Source organism: Caretta caretta, chromosome 24 (assembly GCF_965140235.1).
Source record: "Caretta caretta isolate rCarCar2 chromosome 24, rCarCar1.hap1, whole genome shotgun sequence".
NCBI lineage: Eukaryota > Metazoa > Chordata > Testudines > Cheloniidae > Caretta > Caretta caretta.
Genome location: NC_134229.1, coordinates 5903439 through 5929468, shown reverse-complemented (window position 1 = coordinate 5929468; position 26030 = coordinate 5903439). Strand labels below are relative to the sequence as shown.

The 26030-nt window shown below is 53.9% G+C and overlaps 1 protein-coding gene across 1 annotated transcript; it reads right to left on the bottom strand.

Annotated features, from left to right (window-relative positions):
* Positions 1 to 596: 596 nt before the first annotated feature.
* ANKRD35 (ankyrin repeat domain 35) lies at positions 597 to 25842 on the bottom strand. The gene is made up of 15 exons (XM_075123005.1): positions 25804 to 25842; positions 21817 to 21947; positions 18761 to 18849; positions 17375 to 17439; positions 15890 to 15947; positions 14643 to 14713; positions 14319 to 14425; positions 13422 to 13606; positions 12627 to 12652; positions 11953 to 12240; positions 8812 to 11181; positions 7037 to 7126; positions 6473 to 6538; positions 5437 to 5545; positions 597 to 2259 (listed from the first exon to the last, which is right to left on the bottom strand). Exons 1-14 carry the CDS (start codon positions 25840 to 25842, stop codon positions 5483 to 5485), a joined length of 3648 nt encoding a protein of 1215 aa, XP_074979106.1. The 3' UTR covers positions 597 to 2259; positions 5437 to 5482.
* Positions 25843 to 26030: the final 188 nt, after the last annotated feature.

The window sequence follows — 26030 nt, the reverse complement described above, 5'->3', positions numbered from 1 at the left end:
TTGCTGGCTGCCCACGTTCCCCTTTCCGGCCTAGCGTGGTGATGGAAATGACCGCACAAGGGGTGGGGCAACCATGAACGGTCCTGGGTGCCTTCTAGTGGCAATTCCAGTTGTAATACTGACCTGGTCTACGCTAGACACCTGGACCTGCTGTAATTGAAATCGATCTGGTCCCAGCATTGCAATAAAGAGGAGGAGGAGATGTTGCCAACGCAGGGGAAAAGGCAGGGGGGCGAGAGGACTGTGCCACCCTCCCAAGCCAATGAGGGGAGGGCAATCTGGGGGAGGGATGTGGTTCCAGGAAGCCAGAGACGGGGGTTGTGGGGAGTTTGGGGGGGGTGTGGGGCTTCTCCAAGCCAGGCAGGGGAGGGGGAGCTGCCCTCTGCTCTCAGCACTGGTCAGGTCCCCCAGACCCTTTCTCTTCTCCCCAAACCCTGACACAAACCCTGACAGAGAAATTGATGATAAGTGGAATGGAAGCCCAGCAGCACAGGGGAAATAAACAAACAAACAGCATCAGAAGAAGAGAAGAAAATAAGAGTTTCCAAAATTCCAATTTAATGGGTTTCTGAATGACAAAGACAAGGCCATTGGGCCACATCCTCAGCCTAGCCTTATTCACTTCAACGCTGCCACTCAGATTTACGCCAGCTGAGGATCTTGCTCTATTATTTATTTTATAGATCATTCGTTACTTCTATGACAGCAGCACCTAGGGGCCCCAGCCCAGAGGAGGGCGGGCACTCTACAAACACACCTTAAGAAACAATCCCCGCCCAAATAACTTACAATCTAAATAGACAAAGGCTGGGAGGGGAAACTGAGGTACAGAGCAGCAACATGATTTGCCCAAGGCCACGCAGTAGGGTCAAGACTAGAACCCAAGTCTTCTGTCGCGTCCCCTACCCACTAGGCAACACTGCCTATGCTAGTGTCTTTTTCGCATGTAATTTACATGGCAAGGCTGAGACCATGTGATAAAGTTGTAGGCCCACAAGAGTATCTCAGCTCCTAGCTCAGAGCAAAGCTCTTCCTTCTGTTTGCTGATCTCAGCGCTTTCATTCCCCCTGGTGCTCTGCTCCTCCCAGCACTTCTCAGATAGCCACAATGACCTGTTCTTGCACCAAAGCCTGTTTCCAGAATGAACATCTGGAAGAGGGTCATTTTCTTCTCACAGCCAAACAGACTCAGGACCGAGGCAAGGGGAAAGAAAACCAGCCAGAACCTCTGATGTAAGAGAGGCACACTAAGGAGCTGTCTGCTTTTCAGAGACCTTATCCTGTGCCTTGGAAATCAATCGGACTTTGGCCACCTACTTCAATGGAAGCAGGATCAGACTGTGTCCGGATCCAGCAGGAAGCAAAGAACTAGGATGGACGTCTTAGTTGCCCCTACCCCACCTCTGAATTGGAGAGTTCAGCACTGCTGCAACGTATCCGATGGCCAACTCAGCCTGATTCGCTCCTGCAGCCACATGGTCTGAAGGGCAAACCCTGCTATGCTGCTCACATGATGAACAGAAACAGCTCCGTGGTGGAATGGGTGAGGCAGAAAAAGGAGCCCTGGCTGACCATCATTTTGTTGTGTGATTGTACAGCCCCTAGCACCACAGGGTCCTTCTTCATGCCTGGGGCTCCTAGGTGCTACCAAAGTACAAACGATCATAATTGGCTGCCTCGTCAGTCTGCAGTTGCAGCGTGAGGGAGGCTAAAGTGGAATTTACTTGGTTCATGCTTTCCTGTTGCTCTCAGCTAGCTGTGCTCTTGAAGAAGATAAGGAAACTACCTCTACAAGCAGGGAAGGGAGCTGTCCTTTAGCTCAAGTGGTAGAGGACGGTGACTGTGGTGAAAAAGGGCCTGGGTTCTAGTCCTGTATCCAGGCGTGCGAGAGGCTGATCGAGTCATGGTGTCTAGCAGCTGCAGCACCTGGGTTTGTTATAACAAGATACGCTTGACCTGCGGCCCATCTTTCAAAGGTAAATGATTTCAAATCTCTGGGGCTATTTGAAATAAAGCCCCAGTGCTCAGCCAGCAGCACGTGGAGACTGGGAAGAGGCGGGTTGGGAGGGGGAAAAACAACCAAAGCTATTGCAGAGGTGATCATCTTGTGCTGACATCCTTGGTGGATGGGTCTCTGGCTTGGTGGGGTGGCAGACATGGTCCCAATGATGTGTCAAGCTGGTTCCTCGAGCGCTATCCTGCTGCTGGAAAGGTGTGGGCTCGGCCCTCCAGTCTTCTCCTGCTGTTACCTGGAATATTCCTAAATGGAGTGAAGCCAGCATTGGAAAATGTTGCAGCCCTTGGAACAAATGGACATTTCAGTTTAATGACACACTTCTGCAGGCAGGTCATTCTGCATGGACCCAGGTCAATTGCAGCCAAAACCACACTGAGCTACCTGCGTGCTGGTAGAGACTAAGCCCTGTCTATACGGGAAAGGGTGCACTAGATTGCTTTAAATCTATGAGCCTGATTGACTTAAATATGTAATTTAACTAGTGCAAACCCCTACTGTGTACGCACTTAAACCAGTTTAACCACATCTACCTTAGGCGTTTACCTTGGTTTGACGAGTCATCCCCTTGCACCACACTAGGGCCAGTATGGCCTGAGAGGGGAAACTGTCCCCTACTTAGCCACCCAAACTATTCACTGGGACACCCTGGATTTTTCTGGGGAAACAAAAGCTGGCCCTTTCTGAGCTTGAGCATGCCGACGGGATTAAACAGAGGCAATGTAGCCACAGGAGAAGACACCTGCATACAAGCCGTCCTGTCACTTAAAAAAAAAAAAAAATCATCCCCATCTGCAGCCCGCTGAGCTGCAGCCCCCACTGCTCCTCTCCCACTGCATGGAGGATGAGCGATGGCCTGAGCCGCTCCGCTCCCGGGTGACGTTTCCCCTTCCCCTGGGGAAATCACAGTTCTCATCTGGAAACGCTTAACTTTCAACCCGAGAGCAGATGTGCCAAACGGCACACAAACAGCGTGGCTGGCCCGCCAGCCGCAGCGTCTGTTCCAGCTGCAGACGGTCTCTGCGGCCTGTCCAACCCGCATCACGTTCACGGTGGGGATTTTACTGGGGGGGCTTAAAGGGGGGAGACACTGAGCCTCAATTTCATGCCAAACAAACTACCCTGCAGTCGCCACCCTTCCGCAGAGCAAGAGAGAGGAAGGAGCTGCGTTGCTTGTACACGTTGTGCTGCTCTGGACAGCTCAAAGGGGCCTTAGAAGGGGCAAAAACAGCCCCGAGAATCCACCCTGTGTGGGGCCTCCTGGGTCACTTTGGAGCTGGCAGAAGGGCTCTATGCAGATGGTGGATCTTGGGCATAGATGGCAGATATGGGGGATGTATGGCAGATCAGGGGTGTGGCTGGAAAGCACTGTGCTACTTCTCTGTCTCCCAGGGACCATGGAAAACAGCATGTAAGTTAGAGCAACCCTGAGGCTGCTCTAATGTACACTGGGGGACAGACAGGGCCCTGCACAGCGCCACTATATGGGAAGTGGAAAGAGGACTTAAAGCCATCCCTGTCCCAGCCACAGCAAGAGAGTGACTGAGAACCAGACCTCTGCCTTTGGTTTGTGCCTCTCCAGCTCTCTACCACGTTGTACCCAAGCACCTGCCCCCACCACCCAGGGCTCACCACATACCCAGGCATGAGCTCCTGAGATTCAACCCATGCCCTGCATCATGGCTGTGGACTCAGCCACCCTGGTGAGAATTGCCCCTTGATCAGGGCGCTGCAACGAGCCAGGGGCCACACATGTAATGGGAGGAAAACCTCCTCCCCAGTCTCTTCCCTCAGACCCAAGTGGGGTAGCTACATCCAGCTGTGGGACCCACTGGGGGCAGGAAGCCATCTGCATGCTATGGCCCCTCTGTGCTGGCTACACTGATGCAAAAGGGCCATAAAGCCTCTGGGCTAATACCTCCCATCATAGAGGGCTGAGTTCACTGGCCCTGTAGGAGCCCGGGTGCAGTGCAGTGGGCTAGGAGGGGGCATGGCTTGGCCACTCCCCTCAGTTGGTGCAACGCTATTGCAGCTGAGCACAAGTTAAGGCAGATTTCAGGGATGCCTCAAGTCGCTCCAGGATAAGGGAAGCACAGAACTTCCCCCCTCGCTCCCTGTGCCGGGCTCAGCACTGGCATGGGATGAGGCCAGGCCTGAGATACCTCAGCAATGAGCCCAGGTAAGTAGAGAGAAACAGATCACGAAGCTTTGATCCAGCCTTGTCTTATGGGATGGTTTGTACCAAATGGAGGCGTCAGGTTCACTTCATACTTCAGGCAGCTTGCAGGCCCTTTTCTGTCTGACTGCACCTGCTCTAGAAGAGCTCATGTGGCATGTGTCCGCCCCTGTCCATCTCAGATCCCTGGAAACCTCCTGCTCCAAAAGCCCCTGTCTCTTGAACTAAAGGAGAATCTCCACAAGCGATTAGCAGCAGAGGCTATATGACACACAGATGAGCAGTTCTGAGCCCATCCAGAAGGGGGCAGAAGTAGCAGACATCTATCTACATCTCACCTACAAAGGGGTCAGTTCAGTGCTAGCAGCTAGTTTGTGCTTCACCCCACCCCTTTCCTTTCTGCAGGCCTGGTCATCTATGGCATTCTGGCTCCGTCTGCTCCTGCTTAGCCAGCCTCACCTGCGATTGGAAGCAGGGTCTCCAGCTGTGAAAGGGGCCATACGGCCCTGACCCTGAGAAATACTGGGGGGCTTCAAAGACCATGTCCCACCGAGCAAGATGCCCTGCTGAGCTGCACAGCCCCACCCCGCCATCTAGTGGCCCTTTTGCAGCACTACATCTATGGCACAACCCAGGTTCATTGACACACAGGCTGGGATTGACCCCCACGAACACTCCATCAGTGAGACCAGAGCCCCGATTCATCCCCAGGGCAGGGTCATGCTGGGGAGAGGGGTGGCCTTAAGGTACCGCCCCATCAGGGATTCACAGACACCGAGCTGCCAAGTTTTGCACAGCTCCATGTGTGACCCTGTAACGCAGATGATTGAATGAGCTAATTTGCAAATGATTTGTATCTTGCCATAATCTTCAATCACCACCCTCTCCCCGAAGCAGTGACGGGGAGAGGGCCTGGAGCTGCATGAATGTTGCCAGCTCCAAGGCTGGGGTAGGTAGGGAGGTGGGTGCTGTTGTTGTACTGAGATCTGTGCCTTTAAGGGCTGAGCTTCCCAGCCAGAAGATCTCTTGCCAGCACCCGACCTGCTGAGTGATCACTAAGCATCCCAGCTGTTACTTAAAGTCTTTCAGCTGGATGGTTTGTATGAAAGCAGCACCCAAAACCGAAGCTCAGATGCTACGGTGATGGGGACCTTACGGGGACCTTCAATGAGACCAAGCAGAACTGCGCCTTCTCTGAAGCAAAGGGGGAAAAGAAAAGAGGCAGACAGACGGACAGCCACACTCACTTGCAAAGAAGAAAGATCCTAGTTCCCGGGAAGCGGAGGGCAAAGCTCATTCCTCTTTCGCCCTCAGGATTCGGAGCAGCATTGAGTGAACTTCTTCATCCATGAACCCCTGAGCCGGAAGAAACCCCATCCCCTATCAGCGTGTTGTTCTCTTGTGGACCCCAAACATACAGGGGTCCACAGTCTGGCTTGAGACACGTGCCAGCAGCCCTCCCCCCCACCCCCCGCCACCAGCACTGGGCTTGCCATTCTGCACCACAGCACCCCCTTGTGGAGGGCCAGTGCGTGCTTCAGCCACTGCCTCACAAGCTCTGCCGGGGGAAAGCAGTTTTCCTTTCTGCTCCAGCATCCATCCATAAGGGCCTGTCAGGCAGAGCCTCTGCTGCCAGGATCTGTCAGATCTGCACGGCCCCTGGCTCTGCCCCATCCACGCCCAGTGCTGCCCACTTTCAGGCAGCCCGCTTTCTCCCCCAGCAGAGAGACAGCTGTGGCTTGCAGGGCTACAACTTCCCCACCCGTGGCTGTGCAGTGCTGGAGACCCTGCACCCTGGCATAAGCTTGGGGAAATCTAGCCCCTTGACTGTGCGAGGCACCTCCCGATCAGCCCCGTGCACTGTGATCCGCCATGCGGGTTGGGTTGCTCCGGATGCTGGAGCCAGAAATAGGACTCAGGACTCCCAATCCAGTGCTCTAACCACTAACCACTCCCCTCCAACCACTCCCCTCACTTCCAGAGCTGGGGTTGACTACCAGTTCCCCCTCGTCTAACCACCAGCCACCACTCCCCTCCGAGAGCTGAGATTAAATCTCAGGCATCCTGACTCCCAGGCCCCGCTGTTCCAGCCCACAGTACCTCCTCCGTGCTACGAGTCTAAAGCACTCAAGCCAGTTATCTTGTAGAGTTCAGTGAGAACCTTTTAAGCTTCTGTGGAGAATCACCTAATGGTTATGGGAACCAGTAGGAGCAGAAATTTATTGAAATCTACCTGAAGCCACACAAGCCTTAGCACCAACCCAGACTGTCTGAGGTTTGTACCTGGGCTGCATTGAGCAGATGGGTTCTGTAGATAGTAACAATCTCCTGGTGATTTTTTTCCTTAACCTGGGAAAACAAAAATATACCGTGCTGGTGAGTTTCAATCTGCCAGCAGGTGTTTGTATTTCTATTATGGTAGCACCCCAGAAGAGATCAGAGACCCATTATGCCGGAAGCTGCATGTGCACAGGGTAAGAAAAAGTCCCTACCTCCAACTGCTTACAAATGAAATAGACAAAGGGTGAGAGGGGAAACTGAGGCACAGAGAGGGACTTGCTCCAGGTCGCATAGGTGGTCAGTGGCGGAGCCAGGTCACCTGAGTCCCAGTTCAGAGCAGCTATCCACTAATCACGCTGCCTCTCAGACCTATAAATAGCACCCTGAATGCAATCCGGATGGATGAACCTTGCAATCTGAATGACTATTGTGCTGGGTATTAGTAGGTTGCACAGCCCAGGTGAACCGGCACCTCCCACTGTAAAAACGCCCACAATCACCTGGCCTGGCGAGCAGACACCGTGTGTTCAGAGCATTCCTATAGCAGCAGGGCGACATGCGACTCACCTCTAACTGCAGCCGGAGACGAGCACTCTCACTGCGGAGGGCCAGGATCTCTGCTGAAAGCTTCTCCGTCTCCTTCAGCAACTTTTTAATCTACAGTTCAATGACAGAGAATAAAGTCCTGTGGCACATTGGGTTCCATACAGCCATCTCCTCTGCGGGCGTAAATCAGTTTTCTTCCCTCTACATCAAAGCTGCTAGGCCAATTTACACTCACTGGGGACTTGGCCCCGAGGATGTTGCAACTAACCGCTGCCCAACTAGATCTGGTCAAAAATATTTCAGCGAAACAGTTTGCTGTTGGAAAATGCAGCATTGTCAAAACTGAAACGTTTGCAGGAACGCGTCAATTTCGAAGACGGTTTTCTAGGGGGAAAAAAGTCAATCCGAATCATTTTGACTTTTGACGTTAGCACAACAGAACAAACATGTAGTTTCTGTAAAGACATTTCATTTCGAGGTGTGTGTCAATTCATTTCATGTAGACTTTTCTCTTAGATGAAACTATGAAAATGAATATCCTATATTTAGGTACGATACGTATTTGATCTGATCCAATCATATTTTCATCTAATATGAAAGTCAAACCAACGTGGATCAAACTGATAGCCAAAATGAAATATCTTTATCCGACTGAAATGAAACGTTCTGACATTATTGAAACAAAACAACCCGATGCTTCCAAATTGAATGTTTTACAGAATTTTCCATTTCATGGGAGATGCCAGTTTCTGACCCCCAACCCTTTTCATCTGTAGCTCCTGACACTGTGCTCCTGGCCCTCGTTGCTTTTTAATGGGTGATTCAGGGAACTAGGGCTGGGATAGACACTAATCATGGGCTCTGAATCCAGCCTGGTTCGGGAATGACTGACAGCTGTTCCCATAGGGTGGCGAGTCAGAAGCTCCTGTGTGAAATGGGGTTGGTGAGTCTCAGGCCAGTTTCTGCTGAAAATCCCGTAAAATTTACAGGGATGATCCAAATTGCTAAGGCTTGTAATAAGAGGGCTCTATTCAGATAAATAGTTATTAGCTATGGTGCCGGATTGTTCCTGGGGCTGGTAGGATCAATGAAAACTTGAGCATGTTCTGGGCATCTCTACATACCAGCTCGTGACCCCCCGTCTTCTCCACTTCTAGTGCCTTGGGCCAATACTGCAGAACACTGCAGGGCCTGATTCTCAGTTGTACTATCTTTTACACTGCAGGGCACCTGAAAATCAGGCCCTTGGTATTTTCAATGAGGGTGAAACCCCCTGGTCACAGGACAATGTTCCAGTGTGAGTTAACAGTCAGACCCTGAGCATTGCTTCCAGAGCTGGAGAACATTGAAAGGACCATGGCGTGAGACCCTCAAAGCCGACTAGGAGATTCAGGCACGTTGGGTGTCCAAACCCCCCTTTGAAAATCTCAACCAACAGCATCGCAAGGCTGATTTCTGCCCTGGGAGCATCAGCTGTAAGCCCCACGGAAGCTGGACATGCAAGTCCAGGGACTTGCTGTGGGATGTCGTGCCAGGGAAGCAGGTGATCCTGCTGAGAAGGCAGCTTTGGAGTATGTGGAGACACCATCACCTTCAGTCCCTTCCTCTTACATCTATAGGCTGGTGTAAGTCAGCATAGCTCCATTGAAGACAATGAAACTACCCTGATTTATACCAGCTGAAGATCTCAGCCACCATCAAAATCAACGGGAGTCTTTCTGTTGGTTCAGTGGGTGCTGTGTCCGGCCCTACATTAATAGGCCTCTGGCCAGCTCCAGACGTCTCTGTGGCCTTACCTTCCCTTCTTTGTCCTGGCAGGTCCTGGAGAGCTCCTCCACCTTCTTGTTCAGCTTCTGGATGGTTCTCTCCAGCTGCTCCGACTTCCCCCTCAGCTCTCCTATTTCCTTCTCCTGCTCCGCCACCTTGGCCAGCAGGTCCTTGTTCTTATGCTTCTCTGCAGCCAGGGCCTCCTCTCGCTGGGCGCACTTCCCCCTCACCTCCTCGTGCTTCTCCTGAAGGGCTCGCAGCTCCTCTTCCAGAGCCTGAGTCCGGAGTGCCAGGGAGCTCCAGGCCTTCTCGTGCATCCGCAGGGTCTCCTCCTCCTCCGAGCACAGCTCTGCCACCTTCATGGGCAGTCGGTCGAGCATCTGCTTCAGCTTGGTCACATCATGGCTTTCACCTCCCAGGGTGGCCTGAGCTGCCTCGAGCTCCTCCTTCAGCTCCCACAGATCTCTCTCCAGCTCATTCACCCATCGCCAGGGCTCAAGCACCAGCTCTCCTCCCACGATCTCCAAGGTCTCGGACGCTTCCTGACCAAGGGCCTGGACACTGTTGCTTTGAGGGCTTTTCTCACCCCCCACGGAGGTGTCAATAGCCTCGCTCTGCATGGCGGGAGCCTGGTTGCCCCCGAGCACCTGGCTCTCCTCTTCTATCTCCGACACCAGCTGCAGGGCCTCGTTGTGCTTCTTCACCAGGTTGTCCAGTTTCCAGTGCAGCTCCTCCAAGATGCAGGTGCTTAGGCTCTGGCTTCCCATGCTGTTGGCCTCTCCCATCATCTGCTTGAGGAAGCTGTCCCTCAGCACCACCATCTCCCTCTTCTGGGTCTCTAGCCTTAGCCTCAGCTTCTTGGTCTCTTCCTTCTCGGCTGAGAGCTCCTGGGACAAGGCGGCCACTCTCTGCCTCAGCTCCTCCACCAGGCCCTGCGCCTCTCCTCGGGGGGACCCTTCCTTCTGGTGCTGCCAGAGACGCTGGAGCTCATCCTGCAGCTTCTCCCTCTCCTGGCCCAGCTGGGCCAGCTCGTTCATGAGGCTGCCATTGTTCTGTCTGAGGTCCGACAGCTCTTTCTCTAGGTCAGAGCTTCTCCTCCTGGCCTGGCCCTTCGTTTCCACAGAATCGTTCCTCAGCCTAGGTCTGGGTTGCCCATGGGGGCCATCTTGGATCTGGTTCTTTTCCATCCTGCCCTTCTCCAGCTCCTCCAGGGATTGAGGTTGCCTCAGTGGGGACTCTGCCTCATCTCTGAAGACGTTATTCTCTTCCTCACGCTGCTCCAGGCCATTTCTCAGCTCCTGGAGCTGGGAAGCCACCATGCCGTTTACTAAGACCCCTGACTCCTGCTTGCTCTGAGGGGCCGAGATGGCTTCCTGAAGAGGCCTGGCTTTCTCCAGGAGGCTGAAGTTGGCCTCATCCATCTTGGCCAGAGCATGTTCTAAGCCCACCACCATCTTCTCCCAAGAGGCCACGCTCTTCCTGATGGCTTCCGATGGCACCGCCTCGAGGTGAAGTTTGCCTCTGAGGGTCTCCTCTGCCTCCCTCTTCAGATCCTTGTTTTCGGCAAGGACCGCAGCCTTCTCCTCCTGTGCTCTGGCAGCCCCCTCCCTCATCCATGACAGGAATTGGCCTAGCTCAGTGCAGAGAGCGACTCTGGGCCCTCTCGGATCCACCTCCTGCCTTCCCGCCTTCTGCCTTTCTCCCTGCTGCTTTCCCAGCAGCCCGCGCAGCCGTTGGTTGTCGCCGTCGAGCTCAGCGACACGAGCCTGCAGCTGCTCCAGCGCCTCATCCTGGGCCCGCTTCTTGGCCTCGTAGACAGCGATCACCGCCCTCATGTTCTCCAGATGGCCTTCGAGCTCCACCACCCTCTTTGCCGCGCTCTCCTTCTCCTCCAGGGCCGTGGCCACTTCGGCCTGGAGCCGCATCAACTCCTCCTGATGGCGTCTCTTCTCCTCCTCTTCCTCCTCCCCCGGCCACTGTATCCAGTCTTCCTTCACTGCTACGTTCTGGCCTCCTGCCTCTTGCTGTCTCTTCTTCAACTCTTGCACTTGCTCAGCCAAAAGGTTCAGGTAATAGTCCTCTTCTGTGGTGTCCCGGCTGTACCGGCGGCTCAGCACCCGCCTGCCCTCATCTGCCCTCTCCGGCAACAGCTGGCTTATCTCCTGCACCTGGTCCCAGATCCTCTCCTTCATCACCTTGCACCCCTCCGCCAGGGCATCACACTCCTTCGCCTTCCTCACCAGCTGCTCTTCCAGCTGCAGGACCTTCGTCTGCTCGTCTTCATACCGACACCTCCACTCCTCGGCGTCGAGGTCCTCTTCGTCCTCCTCGGCGTCTCTGCCTCCCTCGCTCTGCAAGTTTATGCTGCTGCCGCTGCGCTCCGGTGGCTCGGCGGTCACCTGGAACCACCACAGAACCCAACAGAACAGATGAGCTTATTGGAGAGGCACACCGTGACCTCACACGCACGGTGGGTGCGAGGTTGCACGTCACGGAAGACGCCATTTTGCGCTTCAAAATGGCATCCCCCCCCATTGCCCAGGGCCCTGGCAGGAAAGACTTCATTAAAATGGAGTCATGCCAGCAAAAATTTGGAACCCCCTGCCCTCTAGGTACGTGCAGCACCCAGCACATTGAGGACCTTTAGGTGCTACTGTCCTATACATAACAAGGACAAAAGTCAGCCAGACGCTCTCCAAGGGGATGGGTACTAGGAGGTGGAGCCTTTTCCCTTCCCAATAGACCTTAGGTCGCCAGTTCTAATCTGCTCCTCGGCTGGTAGGGACTGCAAATCACTGCTTTTGCTGGCATTCTATGTGAACCAAATTGGTGGGGAAAAGGCCCAGTTCTGCCCCTTGCACCATCGTTTACACCAGTGCAGAAAACGCAAGCAGATGAGAAGAGCAGTTTTGTGCACCCATTTTGCATTGGGGTCACAGATGCTGCTAGGGGACGGCGCTGGGGAATCAAGCCCTCGGTTTCAGGCCTCGTAACAGCAGCATCATCAGGGCTGAGGCTTCTCAGCCGCCCTGATCCATTCCAACTCCCCCCCCCACCCGACCCTCCATGTGTAACCAGGGGTTGCAGAGTTTATCACTGAGTAACACACCCAAGAAGCTTCGACACACCTCCAGTCTTTCTCTGGCTGGCCCCAAAAGGGGTCTCCTCACCTGTGCATTGGTGCTTGTTTGACAGCTGGATCCATACTCTGCCAGAGGGAAAATAAAAACACTGAATGAAATTTTCAAACTCTCTGTAGCGCAGAGTGGAGAGTTGCTTTGCCCCTGGGCAGCCCCTGCCTTCTGGATCTCCCAGCTCCTCACAAGCAGGAATTCAGCAAGTGAGGTGGGTAATGGGTCGTCCCCATCTGACCAGTGACAACAGCTGTGACTCGGCCAAGGTCTCACAGCGAATTTGTAGCCGAACCAAAAATAGAACCTAGGAGTCCTGACTCCCAACTTCAACCGTGGGAGCACACTCCTGTCCTAGAGCTAGCTGCAAAACCCAGGAGTCCTGACTGCCAGTCCTCTGCCCTAACTACCAGGCAATACTCCTCCCCAGAGGTAGAACTAGAACCTGGGGGTTCCAACTTCCAGACCACTGCTTTAAAACAATGGACATCACCATTGGGTAAACTGAGGCACCGAGAGGGGATGTGACTTGCCCAGCATCACCCAGTAGCAGAGCCAGATCTCCTGATTCCCAGTCCTGTGAGTTCACCACAAGGCTGAATTTTCTCCCTAAATGCAAAGCTTTCTCATTATCCTCAACAAAACTTGCTGAGATTCTTTTGGAAATCTTCCGGCAGTTTATTTTTTGGCTCTGGCTCTGGTCCCCCATCCACCAGGCAGTCGCCATGGAAACCAAAGCCTAGCAAGCAGAACGAGGAAGACAAGGGTCCCCTGGATATTACATTTCGCCAACTCCCGCCAAGCCCGATTATTGCTTTTAGAAATCAAAACCATCTGGAGAAGCTGCCAGAGGCTGGAGACCTCCTTGCAAATGAACTAAACAAACACACATTAAAAAAAAAAAAAAAACCAACAAAAAATCAATATCCTGCCCGAGCGAGGCTGGGTGTAGTCCAACCAAACGAGCCAATTAGAGGCACAAAGGGAAAAGTTGGGGGGGGGTAACAGTTTTTGCTGCTTTCTCAGGCATTTCTGCAACTTGGAATGAAGGGAAATGCGACCTAATAACTAATAGCGGCCATGTTACCAATGGCTCGCAGCAGAGGGTCCCCCAAGCCCTTTAGAAGCATCCTCCGGGGTGGGAAATGTGTCCCGCACTCAGCATGCTTCTTGCATTAATCTTTGATAGTTGTGCCAGCCTTGCATTTTGGATCGCTCAGCCACTCCTAGACGTTCAGCTGGAAGGGACCGTTGTGATCCTGTAGATCCTCCTGCCCATCACAGGCCACAGAACCTCGCCCACCTGCGCCTGCAACAGGCCCCTGACCTCTGGCTGTGTTACTGGCCTTGTCTGATCTTGATGTAAAACCTTCAAGTGATAGAGGATCTGCCAGTTACTCTAGTTCAAACCAGCAAGGGGCCCGTGCCACATGCTGCAGAGGAAGGTGACCCCCCCCCGGGCCCGCAATCCCTTCCTGACCCCCAAACTGGCAGCCCCTTCCCCTCACCTCTTCTATTCCTCTTCTTCAGGGCACTGTGCAGCAGCCTCCTCAGTGGGCGGCTCTGGGACTGCAGGGCATAGTGGAGGGCGTCGTGGCCCGTCCTGTCCACCACGCTGAGGTCCGCCCCACTGCTTACCAGCAGCTTGGCTGACTCCACACTGGAGCTCTCACAGGCCAGGATCAGAGCAGTCCTGGAGGGGGGGGACGTGAGGGGGTGTCAGGGTCAGTTCTGGGGAGCCCCAAGGGCACCCCTTGCAGCCAGGCCACCTGGATAATCTGTGGGTGGCTCCCCCTCAGATGGGTCTCTCTGCTCTGGCTCACTGGAGCAGCTCCCATTTAGGGCAGCAGTTCTTAACCTTTCCTGTACAAGGCCCTCCAACCAGGGGCTGCCCCTTGTTGTCTGGCCCCGACCCCTCCCCAGGTAGTAATACAGGAAGGGCAGGCTGGCTGCAAGCGCCTGACTCCCAGCCATGACCCCCATCTCGGCTGGTCCCGGCCCCCAAGCCAGGCTGAGAAATTTTAGGGGACTCCTGTAACAACAGGCTAGTTCCCCTGAGCCAGCTGTCCCATGGACCCACAGCAGCTCCCAGAAGCAGAGGCTTCTGGGAAATTCTGAAAGGCCTTGGGGGTCACCTCGTGAAACCTGGGGACAGTGGGTAGATGACGTCCCATAATGAGACAAGAATGCCCATAATGCCCCTGGGCAACTGCCCTCCCCCCATTCCCTGATGAGAATGTCCATAATGCCCCTGGGCAACTGCCCCCCCATTCCCTGGTGAGAATGTCCATAATGCCCCTGGGCAACTGCTGCTCCCCCCCCCACCCCCATTTCCCAGGGGAAACCCCCCACAATGCCCCTGGTGCTAGTGCTGTTTTTATTCTCAGAGCCCAGGCAAGACTCACTTCTGGTCCTTGTCGGTGAGGTTGCCGCTGGCCCCTCTCTGGAGCAGCTGGCAGCAGATGGCCGGGTGGTTCCCCATGGCCGCTATCATCAGGGGCGTGCGTCCGTTCTGGAAGGAACGGCAGAGGCGGTTAGCGTGGCAGGCTGCGTGGAGCCCCACCCAAAGCCGGCGCGGCTTCCCAGCACTCAGCAGCCGGGAGCTGGCTCCCCGAACCCTTACAAAGGTTACGTAGCCCCTAGCCTGTGCCCTCCGCATGGGGAGCGAGTTTCACCCCTCGTGAGAGTCGTTCAACCAAGCCCTGTCCCGAAGCGGGTTTTACACTCACGTTATCGGTGACATCCAGGAAGGCCTCCTGGTCACACAGGAGCAAGACGCTGGACGCACACCCCGAGGAGGCTGCAGGGCAGGAGAAAAAGGAGCGGTCAGTGCTCGAAGGACACACCCAGCTGCTGCCACATGGAGGGGGGAACCATATGCCTATCAGCCCCGGCTGCCCAGCGCCCCAGGTACGCCCTCTCTCAAGGGCCAGTGAGGGAAGGAGTCTTCAGTCTGACCTTCGTCACTCGAGACCGCCTGAAGCTGGGGCCTTGCTCTCTGCACAGGGCGGTTCTTCAAATAAGGTGAGACCCAAGCAAGGTCATTTCTCCACATGGGTTTAAACCCGCAGGAGGGGGTGGCGGGGAGAGATCTGTTAGGACATCCTCTCCCCGCCATCCTCTCCCAGGGGATATTTACAGCTAGACTGGGCAAGCCAGGCAGCATTGGCCAAAAAGGTAGACTAGAGACTAGATGGGACCGGGCACTCTAGGTTTGTTCCGTCTCCGATCGCTGGGGTCCTCTCCTTGAAGGTGAGTGTTGGGGGGAATGGCTGGAACACAATCCACTGCCCTGATCCAGCTCCTGCAGTCTGGTTCCCCACCCGCTATCTCTGCAGGGCAATAACCCGGGGACTCAGGCGGCTTGTAGGGACTGGTCTATTTTGCCCACACTCAAATCAGCCCTTGCAAGGTCCATATGACCCCTGGCTGGCTGTCACGTGATCAATGGCGATGCCCAGTGGACATGCACGGCACTGCGCATTGTCAGCATCCCATCCCTACGGTTGGACAGACAGACGGATTGAAGGGGGCTGGACAGACAGACACATGTCTGGGGATGGAGCGAGAGGTGGACAGAGGTACATCAGGGGATAGAAAGACAAGCAGGTAGATAGGACAAACAGGCAGGTTTGCACGGCAATAGACAGACAGACACATGCGAGGATGGTGAGGTCTAGAGAGAGAAGACTCTAGGGATGCCCATGGGAGACCTGCCTCGTGTCTGTCTCTCTAGCACGGCAACAAGAAGACGATCGTGATGGGAGGGAACTCGTCAGATCTCCCTGCTGGGAGACAGGGCCCCAGCCAGGTCTCAGCCCCCTCCGGCTGTCTTCAGGAGCCCAGACTCAGCCTCCCCTTGCTGATCAGCCCAGCTCCAAGCCCCTCACCCCTCAGCCCCATTAGAAGATCTGCCCTGACGCACTCAGCCTTTCCCCTCGTCCGACTCAGCCTGCACCTCCAGGGACTCACTCACCGGCCCAATGTAGGGGGGTGCGGTTCTCACCATCCACGCAGTCCTCATTGGCGCCGTGCTACGAGGAACAAATGTGGCTGTGAGGGCAGCACAAGAGAATGGCCACCTCCCCTTCGCCAATGGCCCAGGGGGCGGCTAGAGCACAGAGCCGCGGACCCACCTCCTGCTCCAGAGCAAGACCTGGCCCAGCTGACATGGGACAGCAGGAACCCTCACTTTGGGGTGAGCCAAGCAGGGCTTCCAGGTATCCAGGACAGATGATGCCCCTCAATTAAGTGGCTAAGGCACTGGCATGGGACTCCAGACACCTAGCTTCTAGCCCCAAGGCCGCCATGGACTCCCTGTGTGACCTTGAGGCAAGTCACTTATATATATATATATATATATATGTATGCCTCAGTTTCCCCATCTGTAAAATGGGGTTAATGACCATTCCTCTGGCTTTGTTTAGACTCTCAATTCATTGGGGTCGGGACAGTCTTTGACTGTGTTTGTACAGCCCAGAGCACAATGGAGGCCCCACAGTGCTGCCCAGCACAGATCTGGGAAGACAGGAGATCTAGTTTCCCCATCTCCAGCACTGACTCACTGCAGAACTTCGGGCGAGCCAACCCCCACCTGTCTGAGCCTCCGCTTCCCCAGTGGTAAAGTGGGGCTAATTATCCAGGCAGCCAACGGCTTAATTCAGGAACAACTGTGCCGTCTCCCCAGCGCCTTCTCTCAGAGGATCCCAAGGTATCAGTTCATCTCGAGGGGTTTTGCTGGCTGCTTACAGGCCAAACAGCCAACACAGTAAGTCATCAAGCAGGAATTTGCTCACTGCCCTGAGCTAAGAGACAACGCCTGTTTCATTTCTGTCTTGCCCATTTCTACCCTGTCACCTCTAGACTGAAACTCCCCAGCCACACCTTACCATGCAGGAGGGAAATGATGAGCCCCAGAGCAGCTCAAATGCCAGGAGACGGGGCACAGCCACTGCTGGGCTGGGTTAGGGCATGGTAGCCTCATGGGATGCCACCCACAGAGCCAGGAGGAGTCTGGGGCCTAGTTTCTGATTTCTGGTTTTGCTGGAGGAAATGCAGACCAGCTCCCTCTACATCTGGGGTTACTCCGGATCAATAGTGGGGTAATGGAGAGTAGAAATTGCACCTGTGCATGCCGGGCTCTGAAGGGGACCCTCCATTTTCCCCCCCCCTCTAGAACCCAGGCGTCCTGATTCCCAGTCCCCCCCGCTCTAACCACTAGACCCATAGACCAGATAGCCCATCTTTTCTTAAAGGAGAACCCAAGAGGTCCTGGCCCCTGATCCAACCAGCAGACCCCGCTGCTGCGTCCTACAGACCCTGTCAGTGAAAGTGAAGCGAGTCTGTATGGAAATCAGACGGATCCTGTGGCTGTCCAACTGATGGCTTGAGACCCCCGCCGGGAACACCCCTGTGCCCAGCCCGGAGCAGGAGGGCAGGGAGGGGCATTTGTCATCTTTACCTGCAGAAGAACCTTCACGCACTGAGGCTGGCAGGCGATGGTGGCGAGGTGCAACGCCGTGCTGCCTGGGGAGAAGAGCAAAGGGAGAGCATCACGTCTCGGGAACAGAGAGCTGAGCCCCACCCGGAGCTGGGGGGGTCTGTGGCTCGCTGTGGGTGCGTGGAGCAGGGGTGAAAATAGCGTAACCTCTCCCGGGGAGGGGGAAGCCAATCAGCCCCTAGATTCATCTCAGGGCTCAACATGCCGGCTGCATGTTGAGCCCTGAGATGAGTCCAGGGATCCTGATTGTGGGGGGCAGGTTCGGGACATGCCTAGGGGCAGTGCCAGGGTCTGCGGTGGCACCAGGCATGTGGCTGGCTGGGGCTGGCTCACCTGCTCAGGGTCTCACTGGTTATCATAGGTGGGGTGGGGAAGGAATTATCCCCCCGGCTCAGATCGGCAGGGACCATGGGGCATGGAGGTTGCCTCCTTTGCAGTGTGTGGGTGCCAGAATTATCTGGGTGTACCTCACTTCATCAGTTCCCTGCCACTGCAGGGACCCCGGGGCCTCCTGTTCTCTGCCTGTGGCACAGAACAGCCTGGTCTCATTAACTTTGGTCTCATTTCAGATGCTGTGCTGGGTGTGCAGTGCTGGGTGGTGCTGGTGGCCTGTGATACGCAGGAGGACAGACAAGATGATCTAATGGTCCTTCTGGCCTTAAACTCGGTGACTCCTGTGGCCATTGGAGGCCATGGAAAGACGACTCCCCCAGGCTTTCGATCAGGCCCTGAGAAGGCACCTGCATTCCAGCTGGGTGAGCGGGCGTCTCAGCAACGGAAAAGCCATTCCGACAGAATATGGCCAAGGACAGGAGCAGCGACTATGGTGACACAAACCAGAGCAAGGACAAGGGCTACTAATTTTCACACGAAGAGAGGGAGACAATTTAGCTAATCTGGGCTGACAGTATGCAGGAAATGTGATAAGACCAACCGCTGGTCTGTTCCAGCATGGCAAGAGTTAATGTCCTCTTGTTATTATCTGTTTTGCAGTAGCACTTAGTCCGGAACCAGGACCCCAGGGCTAGATGGCCCATTGATGTGTTCCAGTGAGGCAGAAGGTGGGATACCAGCCAAGGGGCTGGGCCCAAAGCCCACTGAAGTCACTGATTTCAGTCAGCTCTGGACCAAGCACCCCATGGACCGCTGGGCAGGAGCTGGGACTAGCCTACCTGGACTATTTATCTGTATGGGCCGGGCAGGAGACGTGATGCTGGATTGGAGGGGCCAGTGATCTGAGTTGGCCTGCCAGAGGGCAGGATGGCTATTAGCCTAGATGGAGCATCGGTCCAGGCCAGTCCTGCACTCTCTGCTCCTCTGCCAAGCCAGGGAAAACCCTACACGTACCGTCATCATTCTTCTCATTGACTTCGGCCCCATGAGACAGCAGGATGGTCAGGCACTCGGTGAGCCCTTTGGAAGCTGCCAGATGGAACCTGAAAAGAGGCGAAGAGCCAAGACTCATTGCAGGCCCGGCGTGAAACTCACCAAGTGACCTGTATTCTTGGAGGGCAGTGAACTTTCCACCCTAAAGCCATTGTCAGAGAATAACTCCAGCTTGCTTCCTGGAGAGGACCATGGGAGAATCCCTGATGTGTCTAATGGCTAGAGCAGAGATAAGGCAGCCAGGACTCCTGGATTCTATTCCTAGCTCCAGGAAGGGGGTGGGATCTAGTTGGTTAGAGCCGGGAACAGGATGCCTAGTTTCTATTCCTGGCAGGGGAGCATGAACTACTTTGATTAGACCAGGAATGAAGAGCCAGGTCTCTGGGTACTATTCTTAGCTCTGGAAGGGGAGCGTAAGCAAGTGGTCGGAGCAGGGAATGAGGTGCCAGGACTCCTTGGTTCTATTCCTAGATCTAATGCCCCTACTCTACTTGCACTATATTGATGACATCTTTGTCATCTGGACCCATGGAAAAGAAGCCCTTGAGGAATTCCACCATGATTTCAACAATTTCCATCCCACCATCAACCTCAGCCTGGACCAGTCCACACAAGAGGTCCACTTCCTGGACACTACGGTGCTCATAAGTGAGGGTCACATAAACACCACCCTATACCGGAAACCTACTGATCACTATTTCTACCTACATGCCTCCCGCTTTCACCCAGATCACACCACACGATCCATTGTCTACAGCCAAGCTGTACGATACAACCGCATTTGCTGCAACCCCTCAGACAGAGATAAACACCTACAAGATCTCTATCAAGCGTTCTTACAACTACAATACCCACCTGCTGAAGTGAAGAAACAGATTGACAGAGCCAGAAGAGTACCCAGAAGTCACCTACTACAGGACAGGCCCAACAAAGATAATAACAGAACGTCGCTAGCCATCACCTTCAGCCCCCAACTAAAACCTCTCCAACGTATCATCAAGGATCTACAACCTATCCTGAAGGATGACCCATCACTCTCACAGATCTTGGGAGACAGGCCAGTCCTTGCTTACAGACAGCCCCCCAACCTGAAGCAAATACTCACCAGCAACCACACACCATATCACAGAACCACTAACCCAGGAACCTGTCCTTGCAACAAAGCCTGTTGCCAACTGTGTCCGCATATCTATTCAGGGGACACCATCACAGGGCCTAATCACATCAGCCACACTATCAGAGGGTCGTTCACCTGCACATCTACCAATGTGATATATGCCATCATGTGCCAGCAATGCCCCTCTGCCATGTACGTTGTTCAAACTGGACACTCTCTACATAAAAGAATAAATGGACACAAATCAGAGGTCAAGAATTATAACATTCATAAACCAGTCGGAGAACTCTTCAATCTCTCTGGTCACTCGATTACAGACCTAAAAGTCGCAATATTACAACAAAAAGACTTCAAAGACAGACTCCAACGAGAGACTGCTGAATTGGAATTAATTTGCAAACTGGATACAATTAACTTAGGCTTAAATAGAGACTGGGAGTGGATGGGTCATTACACAAAGTAAAACTATTTCCCCATGTTTATTCCCCCACCACCACCACTTTTCCTCAGACATTCTTGTCAACTGCTGGAAATGGCCCACCCTGATTACCACTACAAAAGATTTTCTTCCCCACACCCTCACTCTCCTGCTGGTATTAGCTCATCTTAAGTGATCACTCTCCTCACAGTGTGTATGGTAACACCCATTGTTTCATGTTCTCTGTGTATATAATTCTCCCCAATGTATTTTCCACTGAATGCATCCGATGAAGTGAGCTGTAGCTCACGAAAGCTTATGCTCAAATAAATTGGTTAGTCTCTAAGGTGCCACAAGTCCTCCTTTTCTTTTTGCGAATACAGACTAACACGGCTGCTCTGAAACCATTCCTAGATCTAGTTAGTACATATGTCACCATGTACTAACTAAGTCATGTCTATGCAGCCTTTGGTAGGTGAAGGGGTTACTCATAATAATGCTGCTCATCATTTGATGCGCTCTTAACCAGCACCAGCTGCACAACCGGCAGGGCCATCTGGTTCTGCAGCGCATTGCTCAGGTTAATCTGTGGGCACGTGCTGTAAGATAGGGACAGTCATATCCTGTACTTCAGGGCATCAGAGGCTCAGGAAGGAACGGTCTGCTACCATGTGCTGCATTGCACAATTAGCCAGATGCGTTATGGGGATTTCATTTCCCACCCCCCAGCCTTCAACGCATCTCTGTTAGGAGCAGGATGCAGGAATAGCTGGACCAATGGTCTGGACTGGAGACAGCTGGCTAGATGAGATCAAAGCTTTGCTCTGGAACAGTAGGAGGGAGGGAAACCAGACCTCATGCTCTAGTTATTCTTCCTCTTTTTAAAATCCAGAAGCAACTTGAGGCCCCAGCTGAGATCAGGGCCCCAATTTGCTAAGTGCTGTACAGACACAGAGCAAGAGTCCCTGCCCTGAAGAGCTTAGACTCTAAATAGACCAGACAGAAAAAGGGTGAGAGAAAGGATTGTTTTTCCCATTTTACAGGTAGGGAAACTGAGGCACAGAGAGCAGCCGTGACTTGCCCAAGGTCAATGGCAGAGCTACGTCTCCTGAGTCCCAACCCAATGCCTTGGCCACAAGACCACCCTACTTGTCAACGGGCAGGTGTGCTATGCCAGGAGGTGGGGATGCTGGACTGGATTGGCCAATGGGCTGTGCTGGAATAGGAAGATGGGGGTGGGAGGGATGTTTGGCCCGATGGGCCAGTGTTATGATCTGGTGCATGAAGCAAATCCTATGTCCCGATCTTAAAGTGACATTCAATTGGTAGGAAGATGTGACTGGAAGGGAGCTGGGCTTTGTCCTGGCTTGGTGGGAATTAACTGCCCAGCAGCTATGCCTGAGCACCAGCCTTTGCGGTAGGGTTAGAAACAGAAAACCAGCTGGGTTAGCAGGAGGGAAGAGGACAGGAAAACTTACGTACGCAGATTGGCCCAGGGCGTTGAGCTTGGTGGGTCTCGCTGTCTTTCTGGAAGCCAGGACGGAAACTCTGCCCACATCCCCCTTCTCGACGGCTTCGAAAAGCTTCTGGTCGTGTTTGTTCCAGCTCTCGACCTGATTCGAAGAGAGCGTCACGGAGAAAGTGAGAGTGGGCAGGGCTGGAGGATGCACCGCAGCTAGAGGGGGCAGCATGGCCAAACAGAGCCAGGGCTCCCGCGGGCTAAGCACAGGTCTTGGAGCCAGGAGTCCTGAGTTCTAATCCCATGTCTGCCAGGGATTCACTCTACATGCCTGGGCAGCCCACACCACCTCTGCGTGCAGAATGGCTGAGCAAAGGCAGTACGGCCTAAACGGAGGATTGGGAGCAAGGTGGCCCAAGTTCTAAACCCACTGTTATCACCTACTCACTGAGTATGTCTACACGGGAGTTTTTACCTCCAGTGAGTTGATTGCAAAGTAACTCGAGGGCGTCACCAAGCTTGTGAAGGCTCGTCCGGACACTCGCCCAACCATCTGTGGCTTTCCTTAGGGATTAATCTAGAGCAAACCACAGATATGTGAGGAGTGCCCAGGCCAGTTTCTACAAAAGCCAAGCCCTCTAACCTGGGACAACCCATCTCTTCCTTTGTGCCTCAGTTTCCTGCTCTCCCAAAGGGAGCTAATAATGCAGAGGAGACTGACAGGTTCATTAGCTTTCAAGTCACTAGCTATAATTCCTGAGCGTGTGATGCACAAAGAAAACATGGTGCCTTTACACACCACCTTTCAGCTAAGGATCTCCAGTTGTCTATTTATAGCTGCATGCTTGTCATCATGACTGCCATTCCCTAGGGGTTTATTAGTGATAATTAGGGACCTACCGAATTCACGGCCATGAAAAATGCGTCACGGACAGTGAAATCTGGTCTCCCCCGTGAAATCGGGTCTTTTGTGTACTTTTATCTTACACTATACAGATTTCATGGGGGGCAAAACTGGGGGTTCTGACCCAAAAGGGGATCATGGGGGAGTTGCAAGGTTATTGTAGGGGGGGTCATGGTATTGCCACCCTTACTTCTGGGCTGCTTTCAGAATTGGGTGGTCGGAGAGCAGCGACTGCTGGCCGGGAACCCAGCCCTGAAGGCAGAGCCGCCACCAGCCGCAGGGCAGAAAGAAGGGTGGCAATATCGTGACACCCCTACAACAACAATCTGTAATCTCCGCCCCCTGCCCACACACACACACACACACACAATAGCCTTTTGGGTCAGGACCCCTACAATGACAACACCCCGACATTTCAGATTTAAATATCCGAAATCATGACATTTATGATTTTTAAATTCCTATGACTGTGAAATTGACCAAAACGGACCATGAACTGGGTAGGGCCCTAGTGATAATAGCTGGCCCCTATGGCTAAATGTCATGTTTCTTATTCGAGACATGCTTAATCAGGAAAGCTGCCGGATATCCTAATGACAGGGAAGGGCAATGGCAACTGTAGAATCAGGTCAGCTGAATTGACTGAATGACTTGCCCAAGTCACATAGGGCAGCTGTGGCAGAGCCGGGCATGACCCCTGGGTCTTTACGCCCTAATCATTGCACAAGCATGGCGTATTAATGAACCCGCAGAACCTGAGCGTTGGGTAGCTGGTGATTAACATTCCACACCCACCTATACACCCTGAGCGTGTGTGTGTGTGTATTATTACACAAGGACTACACACCCCATGATTGCTCATATCCTAATTACCCTGTGTCCTAGACGAGGGCTGCAGTGGGAAAATAACCACGTGGTGGGATGCCTGGTCAGAGTGTACGAGCGGGGAATGGGATCTAGTTGCCTGCTCTGTTTGTTTCTTGCATGCAATGTAATTGTAGCCCTGTGGGTCCCAGGATATTAGCAAGACAAGGTAAAAGATATTACCTTTCCCACCTTGTCTCTCGACAGTCAAGAGAAGCCAAGCAATTGTTTGTTTGTTTTCCTGGGCACATGAGTGCAGTCTAGTGGTTCCATACCTTGGAGGGAGTGTGATCCAATGGTTAGAGTGGGAACAGGACTCCTGGGTTCCATTCCCAGCTCTTGAAAGACGCGTGGCCTAATGGTCAGAGCAGGACTGTCTGGTTGTGACTTTTTTAGTGCATAACATTGGACATCAGGACTCCTGGGTTCCATGCCTACCACATCCACTTACTCATCCCTTCACTTCTGTGTTCCTCAGTTTCCCTCTCTGGAAAATGAAGACAATAATGCTTCCCTACCCCCTACAACTAATGAGTGGTTGTAGAGAATTTTGAGGTTCTCCGATGAACAATACCATAGACATGCAAATTATTATCACCAACCTTCTATTAACATGGCATTTGGTAAATTGGGCCTACACTAATTAACTGTAAAAAATCCTTGGCCACATGGATCTTCACAGCAACAGCAGGGATAGAACGCAGATCCTCCCGCTCCCAGGAGCATCCCCCTACCACTTTAGGTGAAGGATAATATCCCTTAAGTTTTTGGCAGTATAGGGCCCATGACACACAGTTCCAATTCCAACCAGCAAAGGGCAGGCATGTGCATAGTGTGGAGGGGTGTCATTACATTATACCTATCTGCAAAGAAGTTTGGGATCCTTCAGGATGATATAAAAGGAAATGCTTATAATTGGTTATTCGCTACTATGGAGCATATTAAAGAGATGGGACCATAGGGCCAACACATCTGTCCCTGATACAGATGTGCAGCACCCAATACTTATTAACAGGCAAGTGACTGGAGATCCCCCGTGGACCCTGCAGTCCCTCATTGCACTGCTGGGTACAGGAGCCACAAGGCAAAGGTTCTAGGGTAACTTCTCCCGAGGGTGGGAGGCAGAGACCACTGAGTCCTCAACGGGATCTTTACAGCTGCACATCCCCACTCCCCTGGGCGCTGGCCCCTGGCTTCTGTACCAAGCCCGGGAACACCCTGGACATGCAACAGCCCCTGGCTGACTGAGTAATTAACCCACTCCGCCATTCCGGTTTGTCAGGCCCGGATGCTGCCTCCCTGGGCTCCCGTTGCCAAATCCAGATCGCTGCATGCAATGCAGAGCGAAGACAGGCTGGGAACTGCATGGCATTCACCCCATGGGCAGGAGGGGCCGAGGCTTGGGGGCGACAGTGAACAAAAGGAGAGAGACTCCGTGCAGAGAGATTTCTGGTTTGATCCGCTTCCCAGTGGCCCCCTAGCAAAGGGTGACAGGCTCCAAGGGCCTCACCAGCGGCTCTGAGCCCTTGATTTTGGGGGCACCAGCCCAGCTGGCTGCTCTGAACCCTCAGATGCTGGCCAAGGTCACACCAGGGGTCTGGAACAGAGCTGCGAATTGAAGTGGGACCTCCGAAGTTCCGAGCTAGCGCTCTGACCGTTGGACTGTCCTGCCTCTCCCATCACCCCCACTCCCAAACACGGGCCGCAGAGTCAGCTCCAGCCTGTAGGACCCTCACCCTGCAGTCCAGGGGCAGAAGGGCAGGGCTGTGAAATGCTGTCCCCAAGGGCTAGCTCCGTAAGGGACTGCTGGTGAGGCCAGAGCACAGCACTCTTTCCATCCCATACGGTGGCACGGGGCTACGGTCAGAGACTAGCGCAGGGGCTGTCGGTCTTTGGCCACCCTGAGAGCCCCCTCTTCCCAGCAAGCTGAGCACCCCTGCTTGCTTAGCAACATGGGGACAGCACGGGGGGCAGAACCCTTAACACCTGGGGGGTGCGATGGTCACTTGGAGAACCTGTAAAATAGCATATGCATCGTACGGGGCTATTGCCAAGGAGGGCAACGTAGGTAAAGGGCTATTCGTATGGGGGCACTCCTCCCATAGACTACTGCAGGACAGGGCTCTTCTGTAGCACATGGTAATGTCCCTTTCTTAGGGCCTTACCCCCTCCACTCGGCTCAGATCCCCCACCTCGCCGGCCAGCTCAGCACAAGGGGAAGATCTCGGCGAGGCTCACTCACCGCAACCTGCGAGGTGGAACAGGAGAACATCTTCTTCATGGTGCCCACCGTCCCGCTCCGGGGTGCCTCCACGCCAGCAAAAAACCAACCAGCACCAGGGCGAGCGCCGGGCTCACACCATCCCCAAGCTGCACCACTCGCTTGTCAGGACAGGGGCCCGAGAGAGCGGGCCGGGGTCCCCGGCGTTGAGGAGGGCCAGGTGAGGACGGCCATGGACCAGCGCCCCA